This window comes from Panulirus ornatus, chromosome 4 (assembly GCF_036320965.1).
Source record: "Panulirus ornatus isolate Po-2019 chromosome 4, ASM3632096v1, whole genome shotgun sequence".
Classification (NCBI taxonomy): domain Eukaryota; kingdom Metazoa; phylum Arthropoda; class Malacostraca; order Decapoda; family Palinuridae; genus Panulirus; species Panulirus ornatus.
This window is the reverse complement of record NC_092227.1, coordinates 90,256,821-90,281,229: the sequence shown is the minus strand read 5'-3', so window position 1 is coordinate 90,281,229 and position 24,409 is coordinate 90,256,821. Positions and strand designations below refer to the sequence as shown.

Below are 24,409 nucleotides of genomic sequence, written 5' to 3'. Positions count from 1 at the left end.
AAGCACTTCACTTCCTCCAATTTTTCTTCATTCAAACTTACATCCCAACAAACTTATCCCTCAACTTTCTTTACAAAACATCTTTTCATTCTTCCTAAAGTTTAATAATCCTCTCACACCCCAACACTCGTACTCATATGCCCTCTTTTTCAACCCTTGCACATTCCTCTTGACCTCCTGCTGGTTTCTTCTATACATCTCCCAGTCATTTGCACTCCTTCTTTGTATCATCCAAATGCCTCTCTTTTCTCTTTCACTAACAACTTTGTTTCTTCCCACCATTCACTACCGTTTCTAATCTGCCCACCTCCCACCTTTCTCATGCCGCATGCACCTTTTCCAAATGCCATCAGAGCTTCCCTAAATACATCCCATTCTCCACCCACTACCCTCTTGTCATTTGCTCTCACCTTTGGCCATTCTAAACTCAATTTCTAATGGTACTTCCTCACACATGACTCCTTTCCAAGCTCATTTGCTCTCACCACTCACTTCTCCCCCAACATTTTCTCTTCTTTTTTGAAAACCTCTACAATTCTTTATCTTCATCTCCATAAGATAGTGATCAGCTGCCACTTTCAGCACATTAACATCCAAAAGTCTCCCTTTTAAACGTCCGTCAATTAACACAATCTAACAATGCCCTTTGTCCATCTCTCCTACTCACATACATACACTTATGTATATCTCTCTTTTTAAACCATATATTCCCAGTCACCAGTCTTTTTTCAGCACACAAATCCACAAGCTCTTCATTTCCAATCACAACACTGGAAATACCCTTAACTGCCACATTACTCACCTTCGCATTTAATTCACCCATCACTAATACCTGGTCCCATGCCCCAAAGCTGCTGACACACTCACTCAGCTGCACTCAAAACACTTGCCTCTCATGATCTTTCTTCACATGACCAGGCGCATATGCATTGATTTATCTCTGCTCTTGTGACTACTGCCCTGTCCACAGATAGTGGGGTGGTGTACTGAGCAGCAGGTCTGTCAACCTACCAATTTCCTCCCACCTGAGAAAGAATATGTGCACATACTAAGTCCACCACTCCCAATTTAGTTAGCTATTGAACACATGGACATATTACACACCATAAAATAAACTGTAAATTCAATTACATATTTACCTATGGATCCACTGCAAGACAGCCTGCTTTGAAGTGCCCAAGCAGGTGGCTATTTTCCATATGGAGAGCCCCTTTTCATGCATACCAACTATGCAACCTTATAGAGTCTTCCTCTCCATGTTGTTTCCAATGGTTGTGAGAAATAATTGATAACAGCACCCACAATACCTAGGTTTACAGCAAAATATATCATTGTTAAATATGTCATTAAAAAAAAATAGATGTGCTGTCAATGGATTGAACCAGAGCATGTAAAGTGTCTGGGGTAAACCATGGAAAGTTTAGTGGGGCCTGGATGTGGAAAGGGAGCTGTGGTTGTGGTGCATTACACATGACAGCTACAGAATGAGTATGAAGAAATGTGGCCCTTGTTGTCTTTTCCTAGTGCTACCTCGTGCGCACACAGGGGGGAGAGGGGTGCCATTTCATGTGTGGCGGGGTGGCAGCGGGAATGGATGAAGGCAGCATGTATGAATATGTACATGTGTACATATGTATATGTCTGTGTTTGTATATGTATGTATACACTGAAATGTATAGGTATGTATATGTGCATGTGTGGGCATTTATGTACATACATGTGTATGCGGGTGGGTTGGGCCATTTTTTTCGTCTGTTTTCTTGCACTACCTCGTTAACACAGGAGACAGCAACAAAGTATAGTAAATGAATAAATAAATAAAATACATTCATTATACCTTAATATTTCTTTTACATCCAATGTGTTTCAAGACAATATGGTGAATATCTACAAACACAAGATCAATCTCGCCATCATCAGTTACAAATAACTGAACCCACATTGCTCTCTAACACATCCAACTGCATTACCCTCTCAACTACCTACAGTAGGTGGCTGGGAGTGTTGGATGACACTGTGGGTTCATTTATTCATAACTGACAAATGAAACAACATTACAATATTAAATACTAATACTGTCTCCTGAAACACATATGAACTTAAAAGTAAAAGTATGACAACTTTAATAATGATACATTTTACTATAAACCAAGGTGGAGAGTTCTGCCATCATCATCTACTTCTCACAACCGCCAGAAGCAGCATGTGTAAGGTATTTCTCACAACCTCCAGAAGCAGCATGTGTCAGGTATTTCTCACAACCACCAGAAGCAATTGGTGAGGCAACAGAGCCAGATAATTCTATAAGGTTACATAGTTATTTTAAATGAAAGTGGACTCTCCCTTCAGAAGGTAACCACCTCCATGGGCATTTCAAAGTGAACTGTCTTGAAATGGATCCAAAAGTAAATATATAACTGACTTTATAATATAACATATATCTTGGTGTGCCATATGCCCATGAATTGTGTTAAAAATTGGGAGAGGTGGACTCAATACTTGCACATATTTTTTCAAACACATATTTTTTCAAAGGTGGTTGGAAATTGTTAAGGTGATGGATTGCAGCATGGCACACCACCCAACAGCTGCATATAAGGCAATTGATACAGCAGCAGAGGCAAATCCATTAAAAAAATGGTGTTGCTAATTGCGACACCCTGCAGCTGGAGGGACACAAGGGGACAGAGGAGCCACTTCCACATGGCAGGAGTGCACCAATGAGTCCCAGAGGACAAGGAGCTCCTCAACAAGCATCACTGGAAAGAAAGGTTTGCGTTTGCATGACAGTACACGGAGGCATGGGAGGAGTTTTGGTCCCAAGTGATCTTCACAAACAAAAAAAATTTCTAACGGTGTATCTCACAACAAACTACACTGCTGGGAACAAAACAACAATCAGTAAGTTACTTTCACTTTTTCATAATGTTTGGCAAAATGTGAATGTGCACAACAGAGTTCAGTATATTCAATTTACTCAGCCCAAAATCATTTCAGTGATGTCATTTTCTATCATGTCACAACAATTAACAGACAAAACATATAGAAAGAGGCAAAGTCTGGCCAACAGATTGTCTATGTGTGGGGTGGATACATCTCCATGGCATGGGGGATGTGATCCAAATAGAGGGCCTCTTTTATTCCCTTAAACACATGGTTATTCAGAGGGAGGGGTACTGATGGGTATTCAGATAAAACATTGCATGTGTGAATTTCTATACCATCTTTGTGTTCATCACATATAAACATATAGGAAGAAATGAAATGGAAAATGATAGTCAATTTGAAAATAAAGTCTAAAAAGAAAACAAGATTTATCATTAAAATGAGTTTAACCATAGGTCTATACTACTTATTCATTCTTATAAGTGTACACAGACAATGACATCAGATAATCAACTCAAGTCATACTTAATGTTTTCAAACCTTGTTGAATAGAGGGAAGGCCTGTGTGTGTGTGTGTGTGTGTGTGTGTGTGTGTGTGTGTGTGTGTGTGTGTGTGTGTGTGTGTGTGTGTGTGTTGTGGGGAGAGCTGTGTTATGGCTACCAGCCACCTCTACCTCCATAGGATATATTGATTCTACTATAAACCCAAACAATCTTTTTGTACTTTAAAAACTTCAACCTAATGTAACAGATTCCATTATATGTATTATGTATTAGCTGGGTAATGAATTCATACAATGATCTCAGGGTGATAAACCAAGAGCAGAACCCACCAACCACTTCACCACTGCCCTACACCCTCCTCCCACTTAGTTAACAAAAGTAGCCAGGCTCAAACAACTAACCACTTGTCTGGAAATTTCAACTCTGCTTACACAGTGTGTTTATCCTACCAAGCTGTATCAAGGAGGTCCATCTGCAATGGTACATAAAATATGACACTATAAGTGATCGGGGCCTGAACATGCAGGAGGGTGAAAGGAGGGCAAGGAATAGAGTGAATTGGAGCGATGTGGTATACCGGGGTTGACGTGCTGTCAGTGGATTGAATCAAGGCATGTGAAGCGTCTGGGGTAAACCATGGAAAGCTGTGTAGGTATGTATATTTGCGTGTGTGGACGTATGTATATACATGTGTATGGGGGGGGTTGGGCCATTTCTTTCGTCTGTTTCCTTGCGCTACCTCGCAAACGCGGGAGACAGCGACAAAGTATAAAAAAAAAAAAAAAAAAAAAAAGTGTCAAAACACTGACCAAAGTACATACACAGTACAACATTCTCTTCATAAACTAGATAATGAATATGAAAAAAGGGAAGAAAAAGAATAATGATTCATGAGAAGGAAAAAGATGGTCCGGAGGTAGATTATGAGTATGCTGAACTGCTGAGAATCCAGGATTGAGTGGGCTAATATCATTAGTGTGGCAGTCTCTAACTGGCTGAGGTTGGGCCAAAAATGAGCAAACTGTCACTTTCATGGATGAGTAGTTGGTGAAGGGTGGGGAATGCCAGCACCTCCTTATGATAAATTCTGAAGGTCATAATCATGATTTTCTTGAAATATCCCAGTTTACTTCTTTCATGTTAATGGGACACACCATGTAGAAAATAAATGCAAAGAATGTACAAGTTTAAGTGCACAACTACTAACGTTAAATTTCCTCCTACAAAGAGTAGGATGTTACATTAAAGAGGAAGAAAGGACCCAACAAATCATAATGCACAAAAGTAAATCAATCCTTGAGGAAATATTACTGATAATGTGTCAGAACCTACAAACATACCGGGATAGTAACTGGACGATAAAACTGGACAACTGCTTCTTTCTGGCTGATCACACTGCAGCTAATATCATCTGTTACTTGTTGCTGACAAGACCCTTTACAAGTGGTACCACTTTTGGGGCACCAACTTTTATATGCCTCCTGAAAAGTATAATTACACAAATACATCCTTATCCTTCAAAGTTCCTGCCCATCAATCTCTTTCTATGATGACCCTACAGCATTTAAGAAGCTGGCCACATTTGAATCAGTACCTGTAATGTTAGAGATATTGGTGGCATCCAAGATGCAAATCAGAAAGGGTAATTCATACATATCCGGAGAATGTAGTTTCACATGGGTCTATGTCTGATGGAGTGATGTTCAAGATTGGGTTGGGAGGGCTGTTATTTAGTACCTGTCAGATCGCTCTGGTGAACTATATGCTTTCTCTGCATTGTTTTGGGAGCCATGGGTTGTGGAAGCAATTGAGTGACTATGTTAGCAGTTTTGATGCAAGAGACCAGGTTTGAATGACAGGTGATTTGAATGCTAAGGTAAGTAATATCAAGAGACCAGGTATGAATGACAGGTGATTTGAATGCTAAGGTAAGTAATATGGCAGTTGAGGATACAACTGGGGGACATGGAGTATTCAGTATCATGAATGTAAATGGTGAACAGCGTGATGGCGTGTGCTGAAAAATAACTAAGGACTGGGAATACCTGGTTTAAAAAGAGGGACATACACAAATAAATGTATGTGAGTAGGAAAGATGGTCAATGGGCACTACAGAATTACATATCAATTGATTAGCACATAAAAGAGAGACTTTTAGATGTAAATGTGTTGAGTGGGACAGCTGATGGAATGTCTGATCACTATCTTATGGAGGCATGGGTGAAAATTTGTAGAGGTTTTTGGAAAAGAAAACAATATTGGTGGAGAGTAGCTAGAATAAGTGAATTAGGAAAAGAAACTTGTGTGAAGCAATACCATGAGAGACTAAGCATAGAATAGCAAAAGATCTGAGTGAATGAATCAAGGGGAATGGGTGACAAGTAAGCAATATTCCGGGAAGCAGTGCTGATGTGTGAGAGATGCATGGGGCATGTGAAAGGTGAGAAGTGGGCAGAGTAGAAAGCATAGAGTGGTTGGATGAAGTTGCCAGTGAAAGAGAAACGAGAAATGTTTGGCCAGTACTTATGGAATGGAGTGCAAATGATTGGGGTATGTATAAGAGAAAGCACAAAAAGGTAAAGAGGAAGGTGCACAGGCTCAAAAAGAGGGCTAATGAGAGTTTGGGTGAGTGAGTATCAATAAACTTTCAAGAGAAAAAGAAGACTTTTTGGAGGGAGGTTAATAATGTGCAAAACACAAGATACCAAATATAAACATCAGTGAAGGGGACAAAAAGGGAAGTGGTAATAGATAGAGGTGGTGTGAGTATTTTCTGAATGACTACTGAATATGTTTGATGATAGGGCGACAGATACAGGGTGTTTGGGTCAGGATGGTATGCAAAGTGAGAGAGTCCTAGAGACTGGTATGGTGAAGAGAGAGGAGGTGGTCATAGCCTTATGTAAGATAAAATATGGCAAGGCAGCTAGAATGGGTGGTATTGCAGTTGAAGTTATTGTGGAAGGGGGTAAATTTGGTGATGATTGGTTGGGAAGGATTTTCGATGTATGCACGGTGCCTAAGGAATAGTGGAGTGTATGTATAGTGCCACTGTATATAGGCATGAGGGATAAAGGTTGAGTGTACAAACTACAGAGGTATAAGTTTGTGGAGTGTACCTCGTAAGATACATGGGAGGGTACTGTTTGAGAGGGTGAAGGCATGTACAGAGCATCAGATTGGGGAGGAACAGTCTAGTTTAAAAAATGTTAGAGGATGTGTGGATCAAGTGCCTGCTTTAGAAAATATGTGCGAGAAATATTCAGAGAAACAGAAGGATCTGTATGTGACATTTATGGATCTGAAAATAGTATATGATAGGGTTGACAGAGATGCCTTTTGGAAGGTCTTAAGAATATGTGGTGTGGGAGGAAAGCAGCTAAAAGCAGTGAGAAGTTTTTATCAAGGGTGTGAGGCATGTGTATGAGTAACAAGAAAGGTTCTAAGTCATGTTTAGTCAGCAGCAGGGGTGCCTGATGTCACCATGGTTGTTTAATATATTTGTGGATGGGTGATTAGGGAGGTAAATGTTAGAGCCTTGGTGAGAAGGCCTGGGAAGCAAATCAGTGGTTGTTTGCTGATGACACATCAGTGGTGGCTGATTCAAGTGAACACTGCAATAGTTGGCAACTGAGTTTGGAAGACTTTGTGAAAGGAGGAAGTTGAGAGTAATGTGAAGAAAAGCAAGGTTTTTTTTGGCTTAGCAGGGTTGAATGACAGGATAGTTGGGGTGAGTTAGAATGAAGAAAAATTGGAAGTAGTGAAATGTTGTAGATAACTAGGAGTGGACATGGCACTGAATAGAACAGTGGAAGTGGAAGCAAGTCATAGGGTAGGTGAGGGGATAAGGTTCTGGGAGCACTGAAGAATGGGTGGAAAGAGATAACATTATCTAGGGCAAAAATAGGTATGTTTGAAGGTGTAATAGTCCAAACAATATCATATTGTGATATTGCACAAAAATGAGTGCTTAGCATATCTAAATGAGACTATATTGGAATTATTTTTGTTTCTGTTATGTACATATTCAATGTTTTGGCAGCCAGGCATCTAATAATTGTTCTGAGGGCTCTGTTTTGGCTTCTAATAATTGCTCTACATGCTCTGATTTGTTTGGTTTGCAGCTTTATCTTACTTGCTTTTAACAGAGTGGATAACTAAGCAAGTTGAGACATAGTTCAAGGTGGAGTGGATAAATCTTTTGTAGAGGATCCTACAGAAATCTTCTTGTCCAAAATTTGGTACAAATAGGTACTCTGGGGGTGTTTAGTATGTTTAAGGCCACTGTTCTGATGTTTTGGTGTACATTGGTGTACAGACTGAGTATTATTTGTGTCACGTGTGATGCCCAGTTTGGTTGGAGTTTTGATGAGTGGAAGTGGCTGACCATTCAGGAAGACTGGTGGATGCAAGTTGAAACCATGTCTGTCAGAGGTTAAGGGGATGACAGAAGACTTCTGTGGTGATGCAGAAACTATTTTGAGTGAACCAGTGTTCAGATTACATGATATAGTGCTGCATGATTAACAATGCTTTGACAGTCTCAGGGTGCTGTAACAATTGTGAAGACACCAGCACAAAAGAACAGCAATACACATACATATAGTCATGAATCGACCTACATTAAACAACAGCCCTCCCTGAGGAGTCCTAAACTCCACCCAGCATGAAAAAACAATCTCAAACTACACTCCACAGGAATGTACAAGAAAAAGTTTCTTATTTCCATTCTGGACAGCATCCATTTCAACAAATACACAAGTTTGGATTCAACATATCACAAGGCCCTAATGATGATACTGAACACTTACTCCTCAGCTCATTTACTTCTTAATGCCTAATGCAAGAGCCTGAGACTGACTTCTTAACATCCACATCAGATGCAACTTGAACTGTGCAGATACATATCACTGGATTTTCCTTCTCATATTTAGGAAAGTTACTGTCTCTCAAGAGGGATCATGATATTAACATTGAATAGCTATCTTGGGTGGATACTGAAATTACAATGGCCAAAAGGTTGAGGAAGTGTGACCTTCTGTCAGTATGGCACATACAATTGCATGTACAGCCATTTCAAACAAAAAATCCAGTTATACGAGTTTTATAATAAATCACCCCAGGGTAGGAAAAAAGAATTCTATCTCCATATCCCTGTCACAAAAGGCAACTAGGGTGGGATAGGGGGGCTGAAAACCCTCCCTTCTTGTACTCAAATTTCTAAAAGACGGAAGAGAATAATGAGCCAAGCATGGAGTGCTCATCTTCCTCACAAGTTCATGATGAGTTGTCTAAATGTGTGTTAGTGAAACCACAATGAGAAGAAAGGAGAGATAAGAAGCAAGTTTGAGAAAAGATATCGAGTGTAAAGGGGAATGACGGTGTGGAAATGTCTGTGGAGTAAAGTCAGGGGTAGGAAAGACGACAAGAGTTTAGGAAGGAGTAGCACTACTCCTGAAGCAGGAGTTGTGGGAGTGAGTGAAAAATTAAAAGGACAGGAGTTCTAGACTGATGTGTGTAAAATTGAAAGTGATGTTTTTGGTGTAAATTGGTGTAAAGAGAAAGTATCATGTGTGTGTCACACGTGATGCCTAGATTGGTTGGAGGTTTGTTGAGTGGGAGTGGCTGACCATTCCGGAAGACTGGTGGGTGCAAGTTGAAACCTTGTCTGTCAGAGGTTAAAGGGATGACAGAAGACTTCTGTGGTGATGCAGAAACTTTATTTTGAGTGAACCACTGTTCAGATTACATGACATAATGCTGCATGAATGACAGTGCTTTAGCAGTCTCAGGATGCTGTAACAACTGTGAAGCACCTGCACAAAAGAACAGCAATACACATACATATAGTCATGAATCGACCTACATTAAACAACAGCCCTCCCTGAGGAGTCCTAAACTCCACCCAGCATGAAAAAACAATCTCAAACTACACTCCACAGGAATGTACAAGAAAAAGTTTCTTATTTCCATTCTGGACAGCATCCATTTCAACAAATACACAAGTTTGGATTCAACATATCACAAGGCCCTAATGATGATACTGAACACTTACTCCTCAGCTCATTTACTTCTTAATGCCTAATGCAAGAGCCTGAGACTGACTTCTAAACATCCACATCAGATGCAACTTGAACTGTGCAGATTCATATCACTGGATTTTCCTTCTCATATTTAGGAAAGTTACTGTCTCTCAAGAGGGATCATGATATTAACATTGAATAGCTATCTTGGGTGGATACTGAAATTACAATGGCCAAAAGGTTGAGGAAGTGTGACCTTCTGTCAGTATGGCACATACAATTGCATGTACAGCCATTTCAAACAAAAAATCCAGTTATACGAGTTTTATAATAAATCACCCCAGGGTAGGAAAAAAGAATTCTATCTCCATATCCCTGTCACAAAAGGCAACTAGGGTGGGATAGGGGGGCTGAAAACCCTCCCTTCTTGTACTCAAATTTCTAAAAGACGGAAGAGAATAATGAGCCAAGCATGGAGTGCTCATCTTCCTCACAAGTTCATGATGAGTTGTCTAAATGTGTGTTAGTGAAACCACAATGAGAAGAAAGGAGAGATAAGAAGCAAGTTTGAGAAAAGATATCGAGTGTAAAGGGGAATGACGGTGTGGAAATGTCTGTGGAGTAAAGTCAGGGGTAGGAAAGACGACAAGAGTTTAGGAAGGAGTAGCACTACTCCTCAAGCAGGAGTTGTGGGAGTGAGTGAAAAATTAAAAGGACAGGAGTTCTAGACTGATGTGTGTAAAATTGAAAGTGATGTTTTTGGTGTAAATTGGTGTAAAGAGAAAGTATCATGTGTGTGTCACACGTGATGCCTAGATTGGTTGGAGTTTTGTTGAGTGGGAGTGGCTGACCATTCCGGAAGACTGGTGGGTGCAAGTTGAAACCTTGTCTGTCAGAGGTTAAAGGGATGACAGAAGACTTCTGTGGTGATGCAGAAACTTTATTTTGAGTGAACCACTGTTCAGATTACATGACATAATGCTGCATGAATGACAGTGCTTTAGCAGTCTCAGGATGCTGTAACAACTGTGAAGCACCTGCACAAAAGAACAGCAATACACATACATATAGTCATGAATCGACCTACATTAAACAACAGCCCTCCCTGAGGAGTCCTAAACTCCACCCAGCATGAAAAAACAATCTACAACTACACTCCACAGGAATGTACAAGAAAAAGTTTCTTATTTCCATTCTGGACAGCATCCATTTCAACAAATACACAAGTTTGGATTCAACATATCACAAGACCCTAATGATGATTTTGAACACTTACTCCTCAGCTCATTTACTTCTTAATGCCCAATGCATGAGCCTGAGACTGGCTTCTTAACATCCACATCAGATGCAACTTGAATTGTGCAGGATACATATCACTGGATTTTCCTTCTATTTGGGAAAGTTGCTATCTCTCAGGAGGGACTTAAGAGTTGTGACTGGATCATGATATAAATATTGCAAAGCTTATCTTGGGTGGATATTGAAATTCTAATGGCCAAAAGGTTGAGGTGTGACCTTCTGTCAGTATGGCACATATAATTACATGTACAGCCATTTCAAATAAAAAATCCAGTTATAGGAGTTTTATAATAAATTACCCTGTGGTAGGGGAAAAAAGAACTCTATCTCCATATTCCATATTCCAGTCACAGAAGGCAACTAGGGTGGGATTGGGGGCTGGAAATCCTCCCTTATTTTATTTCAATTTCTGAAAGATGGAAGAGAATAATGAGCCAAGCATGAAGTGCTCATCTTCCCCAGAAGTTCATGATGAGATGTCTAAATGTGTTTCAGTGAAACCACAATGAGAAGAAAGGAGAGGTAAGAAGCAACTCTGAGGGAAGATACTTAGAGTGTAAAGGGGAATAATAGTTTGGAAATGTCAGTGGAGTAAAGTCAGGGATCAGTAAGAGGACTAGAGTCTAGGAAGGAGTAGCAATACTCCTGAAGAAGGAGTTGTGGGAGTGAGTGAAAGATTATAAGGACAGGAGTTCTAGACTGATGTGTGTAAAATGAAAGTGGATGGCAAGACATGGGTGAGTATCAGTTTTTATGCACCTGACCATGAGACGAAAGATCATGGGAGGCAGGTGTTTTGGAAGCAGCCAAGCAAGTGTGTCAGCAGTTTTGATGCAAGAAACCGGGTATTAGTGATGGGTGAATTGAATGCGAAGGTAAGTAATGTGGCTGTTGAGGGTATAATTAGACAGATGGAGAATTCAGTATTATGAAAGGAAATGGTGAACAGCTTGTGGAGTTGTGTTTGAAAAAGGACAGATAATTGATGGGAATACTTGGTTCAAAGAGGAAGACATACACAAGTATACATATGTGACTATAAAAGATAATCTGCAGGCATTATTGGATTACATTCTAAATGACACATGTAAAAGAGACTTTTGGATGTAAATGTGCTGAAAAGAGCAGCTGGTGGATGTTTTTTATCACTATCTTATGTAGGCAAGAGTGAAGACCTATTGAGGTTTTCAGAAAAGAGGAAACAATCTCGGTGAGAAGACAGTGGTGCATGTTAGTGAGCTAGGAAAAAGAGATTTGTGTGAAGAAATACCATGAGAGATTGAGGATAGAATGGTAAAAAGAGAGAGTAAATAAAGTAAAGGGGGTGGGTGAGAAATGGGAGGTATTTAGGAGAGCATGAGGCATGCAAAAGATGGGAGGTGGGCAGATTAGAAAGGGAAGTGAGTGGCGGGATGAAGAAATAAAGTTGTTAGTGAAAAAGAAGAGGGGGGCATTTGAGCAGTGCTTACAGGAAAGGAGTGCAAATAACAGGGAGGGTATATAAGAGAAAGTGGCAGGAAGTTATGGGGAAGGTGCAGGGATAGAAAAAGAGGGCAAATGAGAGTTGGGGTGAAAGGGTATCAGTAAACTTCATGGAAAATATGAAGACATTTTGGAAGGAGGTTGATAATGTGTGAAAAACGAGAGATCAAATAGAAGCATTGGTGAATGGGGCAAAGGCAAGGAGTGGTAGTAATAGGGAGTGATGAAGTGAGGAAGAGATGGAGTGAGTATTTTGAGGGACAGCTGAATGTCTTTGATGATAAGATGACAGATGTAGGGGTGTTTGGGTTCAGGTGGTATATGAAGTTTATAGAATAATGGACAATGGATCAGAAGAGAAATGTACAAGGAAATGTGGCACAGTGTCCGGGGTAGATGGTATTACAGTTGAATCTATCATGAAAGGAGGTGACTGTGTTGCTGATTGGTTGGAAAGGATATTCAGCATATATCTGGATCATGGTGAGGTGCCTGAGGACTGGGGGAATGCATATACAGTGCCACTGTATAAAGGCAAGGGCAATAAAGGTGAACATTCAAACTACAGAGACATAAGTTTGTTGAGTATACCTAGTAAGTTGTACGGGAGGGTACTGACTGAGAGGGTGAAGGTATGTACACAGCATCAAACTGTGGAGGAGCAGTATGGTTTCAGAAGAGGTGGGAAATGTGTGGATTAGGTGTTTGCTTTTAAAGAATGTGTGCGAGAAATATTTAGAAAAAGAAATGGATTTGTATATGGTATCTATGGATCTGGAGAAGGCATAAGATATGGATGATGACTTTTTTTGTGGGGGTCTTAAGAATATACAGTGTGGAAGGTAAAGAAGATTTTATCAAGGGTGTAAGGCTTTTGTACAAGCAGAGAGGAGAAAGAATAGTTACAAGTAAAGGTTGGTATGCAGGAGGGGTGTATGATGTCGCCGTGATTATTTAACATGATTATGGATGGGATGGTAAGGGAGGTAAATGCAAGTCTTGGAAAGATGGGAAAGTATGCAGTCTGTGGGGGATGAAAGCACCCAAGAAGTGAGTCAGCTGTTTGCTGATGATGCAGCACTGGCAGCAGATTCAAGTGAGAAACTACAAAAGTTGGTGATTGATTTGTGGAAGTAAGTTATTGAGTGAGGGAGAGGTAAAAGGTTCTGCGAGCACTGAAAAATGAGTGGAAAGAGAGAACATCATTTGGGATGGCAAAAATAAGTATGTTTGAAAGAACAGTAGTCCCAACAACACTATACACAGGCCACTGAATCTGGAGCATTACAAATGACATATTGAGAATGGATATGAGAGGATGTGGCCTTCTCGGTCTGTTCCTTAAACAGCAATCAAATAAAAGAAAAAATGAAAGAAAAAAATCCTTCCCTCTAGTTTTTAATTTTCCAAAACAAGGAACAGAGAAGGGGGCAAAGTGAGGATATTCCCTCTAAGGCTCAGTCCTCTGTTCTTATCACTACCTCACTAACGCAGGACATGGCGAATATGTATGAACATTTATTTAATTATTTATCATACTATGTCGCTGTCTCCCACGTTAGTGAGGTAGTGCAAGGAAACAGACAAAAGAATGGCCCAACCCACCCACATACACATGTATATACATACACGTCCACACACACACACATATACATACCTATACATTTCAACATATACATATATATACATACACAGATATGTATACACATGTACATAATTCATACACGCTGCCTTTATTCATTCCCATCACCACCCTACCACACATGAAATGACAACCACCTCCCCCAGCATGTGCGTGAGGTAGCACTAGGAAAAGACAGCAAAGGCCATATTCATTCACACTCAGTCTCTAGATGTCCTGTACAATGCACCGAAACCACAGCTCCCTTTCCACATCCAGGACCCACAAAACTTTCCATGGTTTACCCCAGACGCTTCACATGCCCTGGTTCAATCCATTGACAGCACGTCGACCCCAGTATACCACATCGTTCTAATTCACTCTATTCCTTGCATGCCTTTCACCCTCCTGCATGTTCAGGCCCCGATCACTCAAAATTTTTTCAAACCATCATTCCACCTCCAATTTGGTCTCCCACTTCTTGTTCCCTCCACCTATGATACATATATCCTCTTTGTCAATATTTCCTCACTCATTCTCTCCATTTGACCAAACCATTTCAAAAAACCATCTTCTGCTCTCTCAACCACACTCTTTTCATTACCACACACCTCTCTTATCCTTTCATTACTTACTTGATCAAACCACCTCACAACACATATTGTCCTCAAACATCTCATTTCCAACACATCCACCCTCCTCTGCACAACCCTATCTATAGGCCATGCCTTGCAACCATATAACATTCTTGGAACCACTATTCCTTCAAACATACCCATTTTTGCTTTCCGGGATAGTGTTCTTGCCTTCCACACATTCTTCAATGCTCCCAGAACCTTCGCCCCCTCCCCCACCCTGTGACTCACTTCCACTTCCATGGTTCCATCCGCTGCCAAATCCACTCCCACATATCTAAAACATTTCACTTCCTCCTGTTTTTCTCCATTCAAACTTACCTCCCAATTGACTTGTCCCTTAACCCTACTGTACCTAATAACCTTGCTCTTATTCTCATTTACTCTTAACTTTCTTCTTTCACACACTTTACCAAACTCAGTCACCAACGTCAGCAGTTTCTCACCCAAATCAGCCACCAGCACTGTGTCATCAGCGAACAACAACTGACTCACTTCCCAAGCCCTCTCATCCACGACAGACTGAATACTTGCCCCTCTTTCCAAAACTCTTCCATTCACCTCCCTGGCCATCCCATCCAAAACAAATTAAACAACCATAGAGACATCATGCACCCCTGCCGCAACCCGACATTCACTGGGAACCAATCACTTTCCTCTCTTCCTACTCATACACATGCCTTACATCCTTGGTAAAAACTTTTCACTATTTCTAGCTACTTACCTCCCACACCATATATGCTTAATACCTTCCACTGAGCATTTCTATCAACCCTAGCATATGCCTTCTCCAGATCCATAAATGCTACATACAAATCCATCTGTTTTTATAGGAATTTCTCACAAACATTCTTCAAAGCAAACACCTGATCCCCATAGCCTTTACCACTTCTGAAACTACACTGCTCTTCCCCAGTCTGATGCTCTATACATGCATTTACCCTCTCAATCGATTATCTCCTTTATAACTTCCCAGGAATACTCAACAAACTTATGCCTCTGTAATTTGAACACTCACCTTTATCCCTTTTGCCTTTGTACGTTACTTCCCATCTTGCCTCCCTTTTTGCTATAGGTCCTTGCACTTATATTCTCTTCATTCCATCCTCCCAACTGCTGCCTCCCCTTCTCCCACATTCACCAGTTCTTCAAAATACTCTTTCTATCTTTCTTTCACTTCCTCTGTTTGATTCAGTAACTACCCTTTCTTACTTCTCACATTAATATTTCCACTTGCTAATACTGGGACAAAAGAGTCTGTCTTTTCACACATTTTGAAATGAATATTGCAGATAAGGCAGCTGAAAATCAAAAAATCTTTCCATTAATTCATTAGTTGTCAGTCAAGCAGAAGCTAATCAGGCTAGGGGAGTCTTCCAAGGAAAAAATTGTAGTGGATGATGTAAGGATACATAAGGAATTGAGTAACAACTTCAAAAGCATTTTCAGTGGAAAACACTACAGCCCTAATTAAAAGCATTTTCACAGTGGAAGACACTATAGCCCCAACATAAGTGAGATGGAATAGGAGGAGGTTTTGGAAATTGTTGATATCTAGAAAAGATGTTAACAAAATACTAAATGGGCTTGACCAATACAAGGCTCATGGGTTTGATGACTTTTGATTATATGTGACAAATATGAGTGCAGAAATGCTAGATAAACAAAGTGAATTACTCTTCAAGATGTCAATGGAGAGAGGCATGATGCCAAGGGAATGGAAAAAATTAAACATCATACCTATATATAAGAAAAGAGACTGGAAAGAGGCATTGAATTACAGATCAGTCTCACTAATGAGTATGGTGTACGATTCAGGAAAAGATTATTAGAAAGCAAGTGAGACTTTCTATGGAGGAAAAATTTCCAAGAGAGAGAGACAGCATGGTTTTAAGGAAAGGAGGTCATGTGCAACTAACCTTTAAGACTTTTACAAGAGAGTGAGCTCAGTCCTGGATAAAAGGGAAGTAGACTGTCTGTGTCTGGAACGTCAAAAGGCACTTGACACAGTACCACATAGGAGGCTGATTAAGAAGTTGTACCTCCAAGAAGGACTAAGGGGGAAACTTCCAATGGATAGATTATATCAGTGGAAAAACACAAAGGACATATTGGAAAAGCCTTTTCCAAATGGGTTGCAGTGACCAGTGGAGTGCAAAAGGGTTCAGTTCTGGGACCCTTACTCTTCTTGATTTACAGTGCCAGTGGAAAAAATTGGCACGCCAAACTTAAAGTGTGACGCATCACATAAAAATATCAATAAACAAGATAAAACAGGTACTCATCCCCCTTAGTACTTCGTATGGCATCCCTTGACCATAATACAATCCTGACGGTTCTTGAGAACAGATGCTGCAAGAAGCTGGAGGTATGTGGGGTCAAGGTTGTCCCAAATATCCTGGATGGCAGCCTGGAGCTTAGGAATGCTGGATGTATCCCACCCACACAATTGTGACTATAATCGCCAACAAGTTCTAGATAGGGTTAAACTCATGCGAGTTACCTGATCAGTCCTGAGTGCACATCACACCACAAAATGCAAACCAGTTGCTCATTAATTTAGCAGTGTGGCATGGTGTACAACCTTGCATAAAAATATGACAAGTAGTCTTCTTAAAATGGTCAGGTAATTCATCACATAACAGCTCCACTTATCGATTCTGATTCATAGTCACATTTTGAGGTAGAAACACAAGACTTACAACACCATTATGGCTAAAAGCCCTCCAAACCATTAGCAAGTCTCAAAATTTTACAGTTGCTTGAATGTACTTAGGGTCATAAGGGTCACTACCTGGCCTCCAGTACATTTTGCCTCTACAGCTGCCAGTAACATCAAATGTAGCCTCACCAGACCATAACACTTTCTTCCACTTTTCATTTTCCTACAGAAAGTATAACTTGCGAGTCTATTCTTATGTTAGCAGTCTGTCAGAAGTGATTTCTTGTGAGACATACACCTTTTGAATTTCAAGTCATCATGAAGCTGGTTACAAATAGTACATACAGACACAAGAACAAGTAGCCTAGGTTTGTCTTCCTTTAACTGTTGTGCTAAAATATGTGGATTCTTGTCTACTTGATATTGGATAATCCTCAGAGTGCATTGGGAAGTGATATAAGGTTGTCCAGGTCATTTCTTTTGGGTAGGAATGTCAATGCCACCATCGTCAACAAAGCACTTCGTCCATCTTTGCACACTTCTTAGTGCCAGCCCTGTAGTTTCAGCTATTCCTTTATTTCTTTATTACACTTCCCTGCCTTGTGCAAGGGTAGCAGCAATACCCTCTTTATACAAGTCCTTGGGGCCAGGCACTGTAGCACAAACCCACCACAAAGCACACAAGGTTAGGGTAAAAAGAAAAAAAAAAAATTGTCAGGGGGACATCAGAAAACATCAACCCACCACAGTAGCACCAGGCAGACTGGCCACCACCTGTTGCTACCACTGATTGGCAGCCTGGAGCTTAGGAATGCTGGATGTATCTCATCCACACAATTGTGACTATAATCACCAACAAGTGCTCAATAGAGTTAAAGTCATGCGAGTTACCTGACCAGTCCTGAATGCATGTCACACCACAAAATGCAAATCAGTCGTGCACTAATTTAGCAGTGTGGCATGGTGTACAACCTTGCATAAAAACATCACAACTAGTCTTCTCAAAACGGTCGGGTAATTCATCACATAACATCTCCACTTATTGATTTTGATTCGTTGTCACATTTTGAGGTAGAAACACAAGACTTACAACACCATTATAGCTAAAAGCACTCCAAACCATAAGCGAGTCTCAAAATTTTACAGTTGCTTGAATGTACTTAGGGTCATACAGGTCACTGCCTGGCCTCCAGTACATTTTGCCTCTACAGCTGCCAGGAACATCAAATGTAGCCTCACCAGATCATGACACTTGCTTCCACTTTTCATTGTCCCACTGCAAATATATCTTGGCAAACGCGAGTCTATTCTTATGCTGGCAGTCTGTCAGAAGTGATTTCTTGCAAGACGTACACCTTTTGAATTTCAAGTCATCATGAAACCGGTTACAAATAGTACGTACAGACACATGAACAAGTAGCCTAGGTTTGTCTTCCTTTAACTGTTGTGCTATAATATGTGGATTCTTGTCTACTTGATGTTGGATAATCCTCAGAGTGCACTGGGAAGTGATATGACATTCCTTCTGGGTCAACAAAGCACTTCATCCATCTTTGCACACTTCATAGTGCCAGCCCTGTAGTTTCAGCTATTTCTTTATTACACTTCACTGCCTTGTGCAAGGGTGCAATAGCAGCAATATCCTCTTTATACAAGTCCTTAGGGCCAGGCATTGCAGCATAAACCCACCACAAAGCACACATAGGTAGGATAGAAAAAAAAAAAAGTTTGTCAGGGGGAATTCAGAAAATAATATCAACCCACCACAGTACCATCAGGCAGACTGACCATCACCTGTTGTTACCCCTTCTCAAATCCATTTACACAGTAATTCAAATTTCTCTAGAAATGCTTCATTTCATTTTTACCTTACACAGCCTTCAAATTCAAAGGTGCACATACATATATCTATGCATACTTCACAATGCTAATTCATCCTTTCACCCACACTACTCTTGATCTATTCCATCCATGCTTTGTTATATCCTCCTATAGTTACAGATAACACATTGCAAATCCTTCTTTCCCTCTTCCCTGATAAATTTCATTAATTTCTGTCCATACCACTCCACCTTCCATGTAACCCACATTCATCATTTCCACTTTCACTCCTTACACCCTGCTCAAGGATATGGGTTTCCTCAATTCTCAGCAAGTTCAAACTATAACTTTTAAATTTCTCCACAAGCTCCCTTCTACATTCAAAAACATTTCTTTTTCAATGTATACAAAAAAAAGGAAATGCATAACACTAGTCATCCCATTAACATTCAGAGCAATCACACTCAACTACTCGTCCCGTTTACTCCCCAACATAACTGATGGACTCCAGTGCTGCTTCTTAGCTTACAGTGCCTAACCCTTGACAGGCCACTGGCAGAGGGCAACTCCAGTGCAGTGTTTCTCAGAGGCAGCACAGCAGTCAGATTGGGAAAAAAAGTAAAATTTAAAAATTTGTGTTTTATAAACTACTGCCTTGATGGAGTGGGACTACACCATCCCCCTTCAGTTCCACCCCTCAGGGTGTACTAAAGAGGTCACCACAAAGTGGGGCAAAATTTGGATACTCTAGAAGAGATGAGTATCCCCTCATGGCACTAAATTCACTTTTCTTAACTGCTTTTCTTAACTGCCAAGCTCTCTACTGCAGTAGCACCACCTAACCTCACCAGTTATGATACTGCCTGCCGCTGGCACTGTCATCATAGTTGTTTAATGTAAAGAAACGGGTGATAGTTGGCAACAAAACATACTGTCAATGAATTTCAAAAATTCAAGGATGAAGGTGGAAAATGAGTGTTAATGCAAGCAAAAAGCACAAATCTATGAGGAACAGAGTATATGATTTATAAACACTGACAAAATACATGTATGTAAAGACCAAAAAATATCTCATTGTCAGTGTTCTGCCTGAGATCATGAAATCATGCTTAAGATTCAGGAGATTTTACAATCATACAAATCTAGAGAAGGTTCAATGAATGCATTTAAGGTGAGTATATGAATTATGACCACCATAAGAAAATATTAACCTCAATATCAGCAAGCTTGTCCTTCAGATGTTGACTTCCATCCTCTGCTAGAGATTTGAAGGCATCCAGGATAGGGCGGTAACCAGTACAACGGCACAAGTTACCATCCAAAGATTTCTCCACTTGAGAAGCATTCAATGTACCAGAGGACTTCAGTTGTCTGTTGAAGAACAAGTTTTCCCTTAACTTTTAAAATGTTAATGGACAACTGATCAGTCTGAATCACAACCCTAATAACATAAATTCCAAAATCAGGAATGAGCCAAAAGAATATTCCATACCACCGATGTCAGTTCTAAAACCAGAGAACTAAGCGTTTCAGTGTACTGTATGATGTCATGAGTAATATGTTCAAGGGGCTTGGATAATGAGAGTAAATGTTTAAGTCTTCTGTCTGAATATGAAACCTTAGTTTCCCTGGAGTTGGATAAGGAATGTACAGTGGCATTATATTTACAAAGTAGAGAAGAAATCACATTAACATACAGAAAAAAGAACAGGCATATGGTGGATATTTGGGGTGAAGTAGTTAGCTTTGAGGTTAAAAGCTGGCTGTAATATGTTTGGTACACAAGAAACTTTTGAAAAAGATTTTTAAAAGTAAGGCTGAAAGTAAAGGTGAGTGAAGTATAGTACACTGAAGAACAGAGACAGATTTAGTGAATCAGTTTTATGAAGGATATGGTGTTTCCAAATAATTTGATGTACACTGTACGCCCAAGTGCTTATTTGACCTTACATGGTGTTAATAAAAAAAAGTACAATGGCTTCATTTGCAAACATCCACTCTCTGGCTGTCATTTTCTATTTTTTGTTAACTGAAATGGCACAGGCAGCTGAGGCCCTAATCAAGGCAATTCCATTTATGATGGGTGAGAGTTTCATTAAATTTTAGGGACAATAAAAAGATATTTTGGAAGGAGGTAAATAACGTTTGCAAGACAAGGGATCAAATGGGAACATCAGTGAAGGGAGCAAGTGAGGAAGTGATACCAGATAGTGGTAGAGCGAGTATTCTGAAAGTTAGTTGAATGTGTTTGATGATGGAGTGGCAGTTATAGGGTATTTTGGTCGGGATGGTGTACGAAGAGGGAGGATCAGGGTGAATGATTTGGTGAAGAGGGAAGAGGTAGTGAAAGCTTTGTGGAAGATGATATCTGGCAAGGCAGAGGGTTTGGATGGTACTGCAGTGGAATTTATTAAAACAGGGGGGACTATGTAGTTGATTGGTTGGTAAGGATATTCAATGTAAGTATGGACCACGGTAAAGAGTACTGAGCAATGGTGGAACGTATGCATAGGGCCATTATATGAAGGCAAAGGGGATACAGGTGAGTGTTCAAATTACAGAGGTATAAGTTTGTTGAGTGTTCCTGGGAAATCATATGGGAGGGTATTGATTAAGCAGGTGAAAGCATGTACAGAGAATCAGACTGGGGAAGAGCAGTGTGGTTTCTGAGGTGGTAGAGGATGTGTGGATCAGGTGTTTGCTTTGAAGAATGTATGAGAGAAATACTTAGAAAAACAAATGGATTTGTATGTAGCATTTATGGAACTGAAGAAGGCATATGATAAGAGTTGATAGAGATGCTGTGGAAGGTATTAAGAGTATATGGTGTGGGAGGTAAGAAGCTGAAAGCAGTGAAAAGTTTTTATCGAGGATGTAAGGCATGTGTACAAGTAGGAAGAGAGGAAAGTGACTAGTTCCTAGTGAATGTTGGTTTGTGGCAGGGGTGTGTGATGTCTCCATGGTTGTTTAATTTGTTTATGGATGGGGTTGTTAGGGAGGTGAATGCAAGAGTTTTGGAGAGAAGGCAAGTATGCAGTCTGTTGTGAATGAGAAGGCTTGGGAAGTGAGTCAGTTGTTGTTCGCTGATGATACAGCGCTGGTGGCTAATTTGGGTGAGAAACTGCAGAAGCTGGTGACTGAGTTTGGTAAAGTGTGTGAAAGAAGGAAGTTGAGAGTAAACGTGAATAAGAGCAAGGTTATTAGGTACAGTAGGGTTGAGGGACAATTGGGAGTTTGAATGGAGAAAACCAGGAGGAAGTGAAGTGTTTTAGATATCTGGGAGTTGATTTGGCAGAGGATGGAACCATGGAAGTGGAAGTGAGTCACACGGTGGGGGAGGGGGCGAAAGTTCTGGGAGCATTGAAAAATGTGTGGAAGGTGAGAACATTATCTCAGAAAGCAAAAATACTCACTATCTCCTCCTCACTTCATTACTACCTGTTATCATTTCCTTGTTTGCACCCTTCATCAATGTTCCCATTTGTTCTCTTCAAACATTATTTACCTCCTGTCAAAACATCTTTGTAGTATCCTAAAGTCTAATGATATTCTCTCACCCCAGTTTTCATTTGCCCTCTTTTTCAACCCTTGCACCTTTCTCTTGACCTCCTGCCGATTTCTGTTATACATCTCCAAATCATTTGCACTCCTTCCCTGTAATCACTGCCCTAATGCCTCCCTCTTCTCTTTCATTAGCAACTTTATTTCTTCATTCCACCACTCACCATCCTTTCTAATCCACCCACCTCCCACCTTTTATATTCCACATGCATCTGTTGCACATGCCATCAATGCTTCCCTAAATACCTCACATTCCTCACCCACTCCCTTCAATTCATTTACTCTTTTTCATTTACCCTTTGCCATTTTATGTTCAATCTCTTCACTTATTTCTTCACATAAGTCTCCTTTCCAAGCTCACTTATTCTCAGTACTCTCTAATCTCATTGTTTCCTCTTTTTTGAAAACCTCCACAACTCTTCATCCTCATCTCCGAAGATAGTAACCAGACATCCCACCAGCTATTCCTCTTTTACACGCCTACCAATTAAATTGTAACCTAATAATGCCCGTTGACCATCTCTCCTATTAACATAAATATACTTGTGTATATTCCTCTATTTAAACCAGGTATTCCCATTCACCAATCCTTTTTCAGCATAAGACTCCAGACCATTCCACGAATAACACTCATATCCCATGCACCCTCAATTGCCATATAGATATTCTTCCATACATATTCGCTGTTTCCCACATTAGCGAAGTAGCATTAAGAACAGAGGAATGAGCCTTAGAGGGAACATCCTCACTTGGCCCCTTCTTTGTGGGAAGTATTCTTTCTTCCCTATCCTCAGAGATACTACTTACCTTTAATTTTAAATCATCCATCACTTACATTTGGTCTCTTACATTATAACTGCTGACTCACTCAGCTACTCCCACAACACTTGCCTCTCCAGCACCAATAATCAATCAGCCATCTCTTGCTATCCACTCTGTTTTACCCATATCAGTCTAGAATTTACTTTCTTACACAAACACTCCCACAACTCCTGCTTCAGGAGTGATGCTACTCCTTCCTTAGCTCTTGTTCTCTCACCAACCCCTGACATTTCCAAACCATTCTTCCCCTTTACCATTGAGCTTTGTCTCACTCAGAGCCAAAACATCCAGGTTTCTTTCCCTAAACATACAACATATTTCTCAACTCTTCTCATTCTGGTTACAACCACACACACTTAAAACACCTGTGTCTAAGCCTTTGAGAAGAATGAGCACTCCCCTCCTAGCTCTTTTTTCTGTTTTCCCTTTTAGAAATTGAAATACAAGAATGAGAGGGTTTCCAGCCCCCTGCTTCATTACTCTTTAGTCACCTTCTACAACATGCAAGGAATATGAATTGTGACCAAGGTAAACATTTCAAATTTTTAATGATGCTGTCACCATCTTGGTTCAATGACCCACTGGTGCTCAGACAATAGGCACCATATTGGAAATGAGAAGGTACCACCAGTTCTTGCCTGCATTAATTACTTGAAGCTGAAGAACCAGCAAACAGCAACAAAAGGATTAATGACTATTAGGCTACCAGAGTGCTCCAGAGAAGGATCCTGTTGAACTGTGGCCATGGTAATCAGCTCGCTGTTAATGCCATTATCATTGCACCATAACTTATGCAAACCCATAAACTCAAGCCATTGAGCTACCATACAGCCCCTATTCACCAGTCACCTCAGGTTGTCGCACCTAGGTAAGCCTTAAATTAAGCCTTAAATATCTTGGGCATCACTGGATCTGAACACCCTTATCCATTCAAAGGTCAAGAGAAATCAGTTACCATCAGTGATCCAGCACAAGCTTAAGAGGCATCACTGTTGAGATCATATACAGAACACATTTATACCATTGAATAAAGACTCCAGAGAAAAAAATCACATATGAGAAGATAAAGGTAAAAGTATTATGTAAAGATATA

At 40.3% G+C, this 24,409-nt stretch overlaps 1 protein-coding gene across 1 annotated transcript in view; it reads right to left on the bottom strand.

Annotated features, from left to right (window-relative positions):
- The window catches only part of LOC139764912 (uncharacterized), a 567,165-nt gene that overhangs the window by 499,832 nt on the left and 42,924 nt on the right, over positions 1–24,409 (bottom strand). The window contains exons 3-4 of the mRNA XM_071691991.1: positions 20,145–20,304; positions 4,731–4,871 (exon numbers count right to left, since the gene is read on the bottom strand). Coding sequence (XP_071548092.1) covers positions 4,731–4,871; positions 20,145–20,304 — 301 coding nt within the window. The remainder of the gene's footprint in view (positions 1–4,730; positions 4,872–20,144; positions 20,305–24,409) is intronic.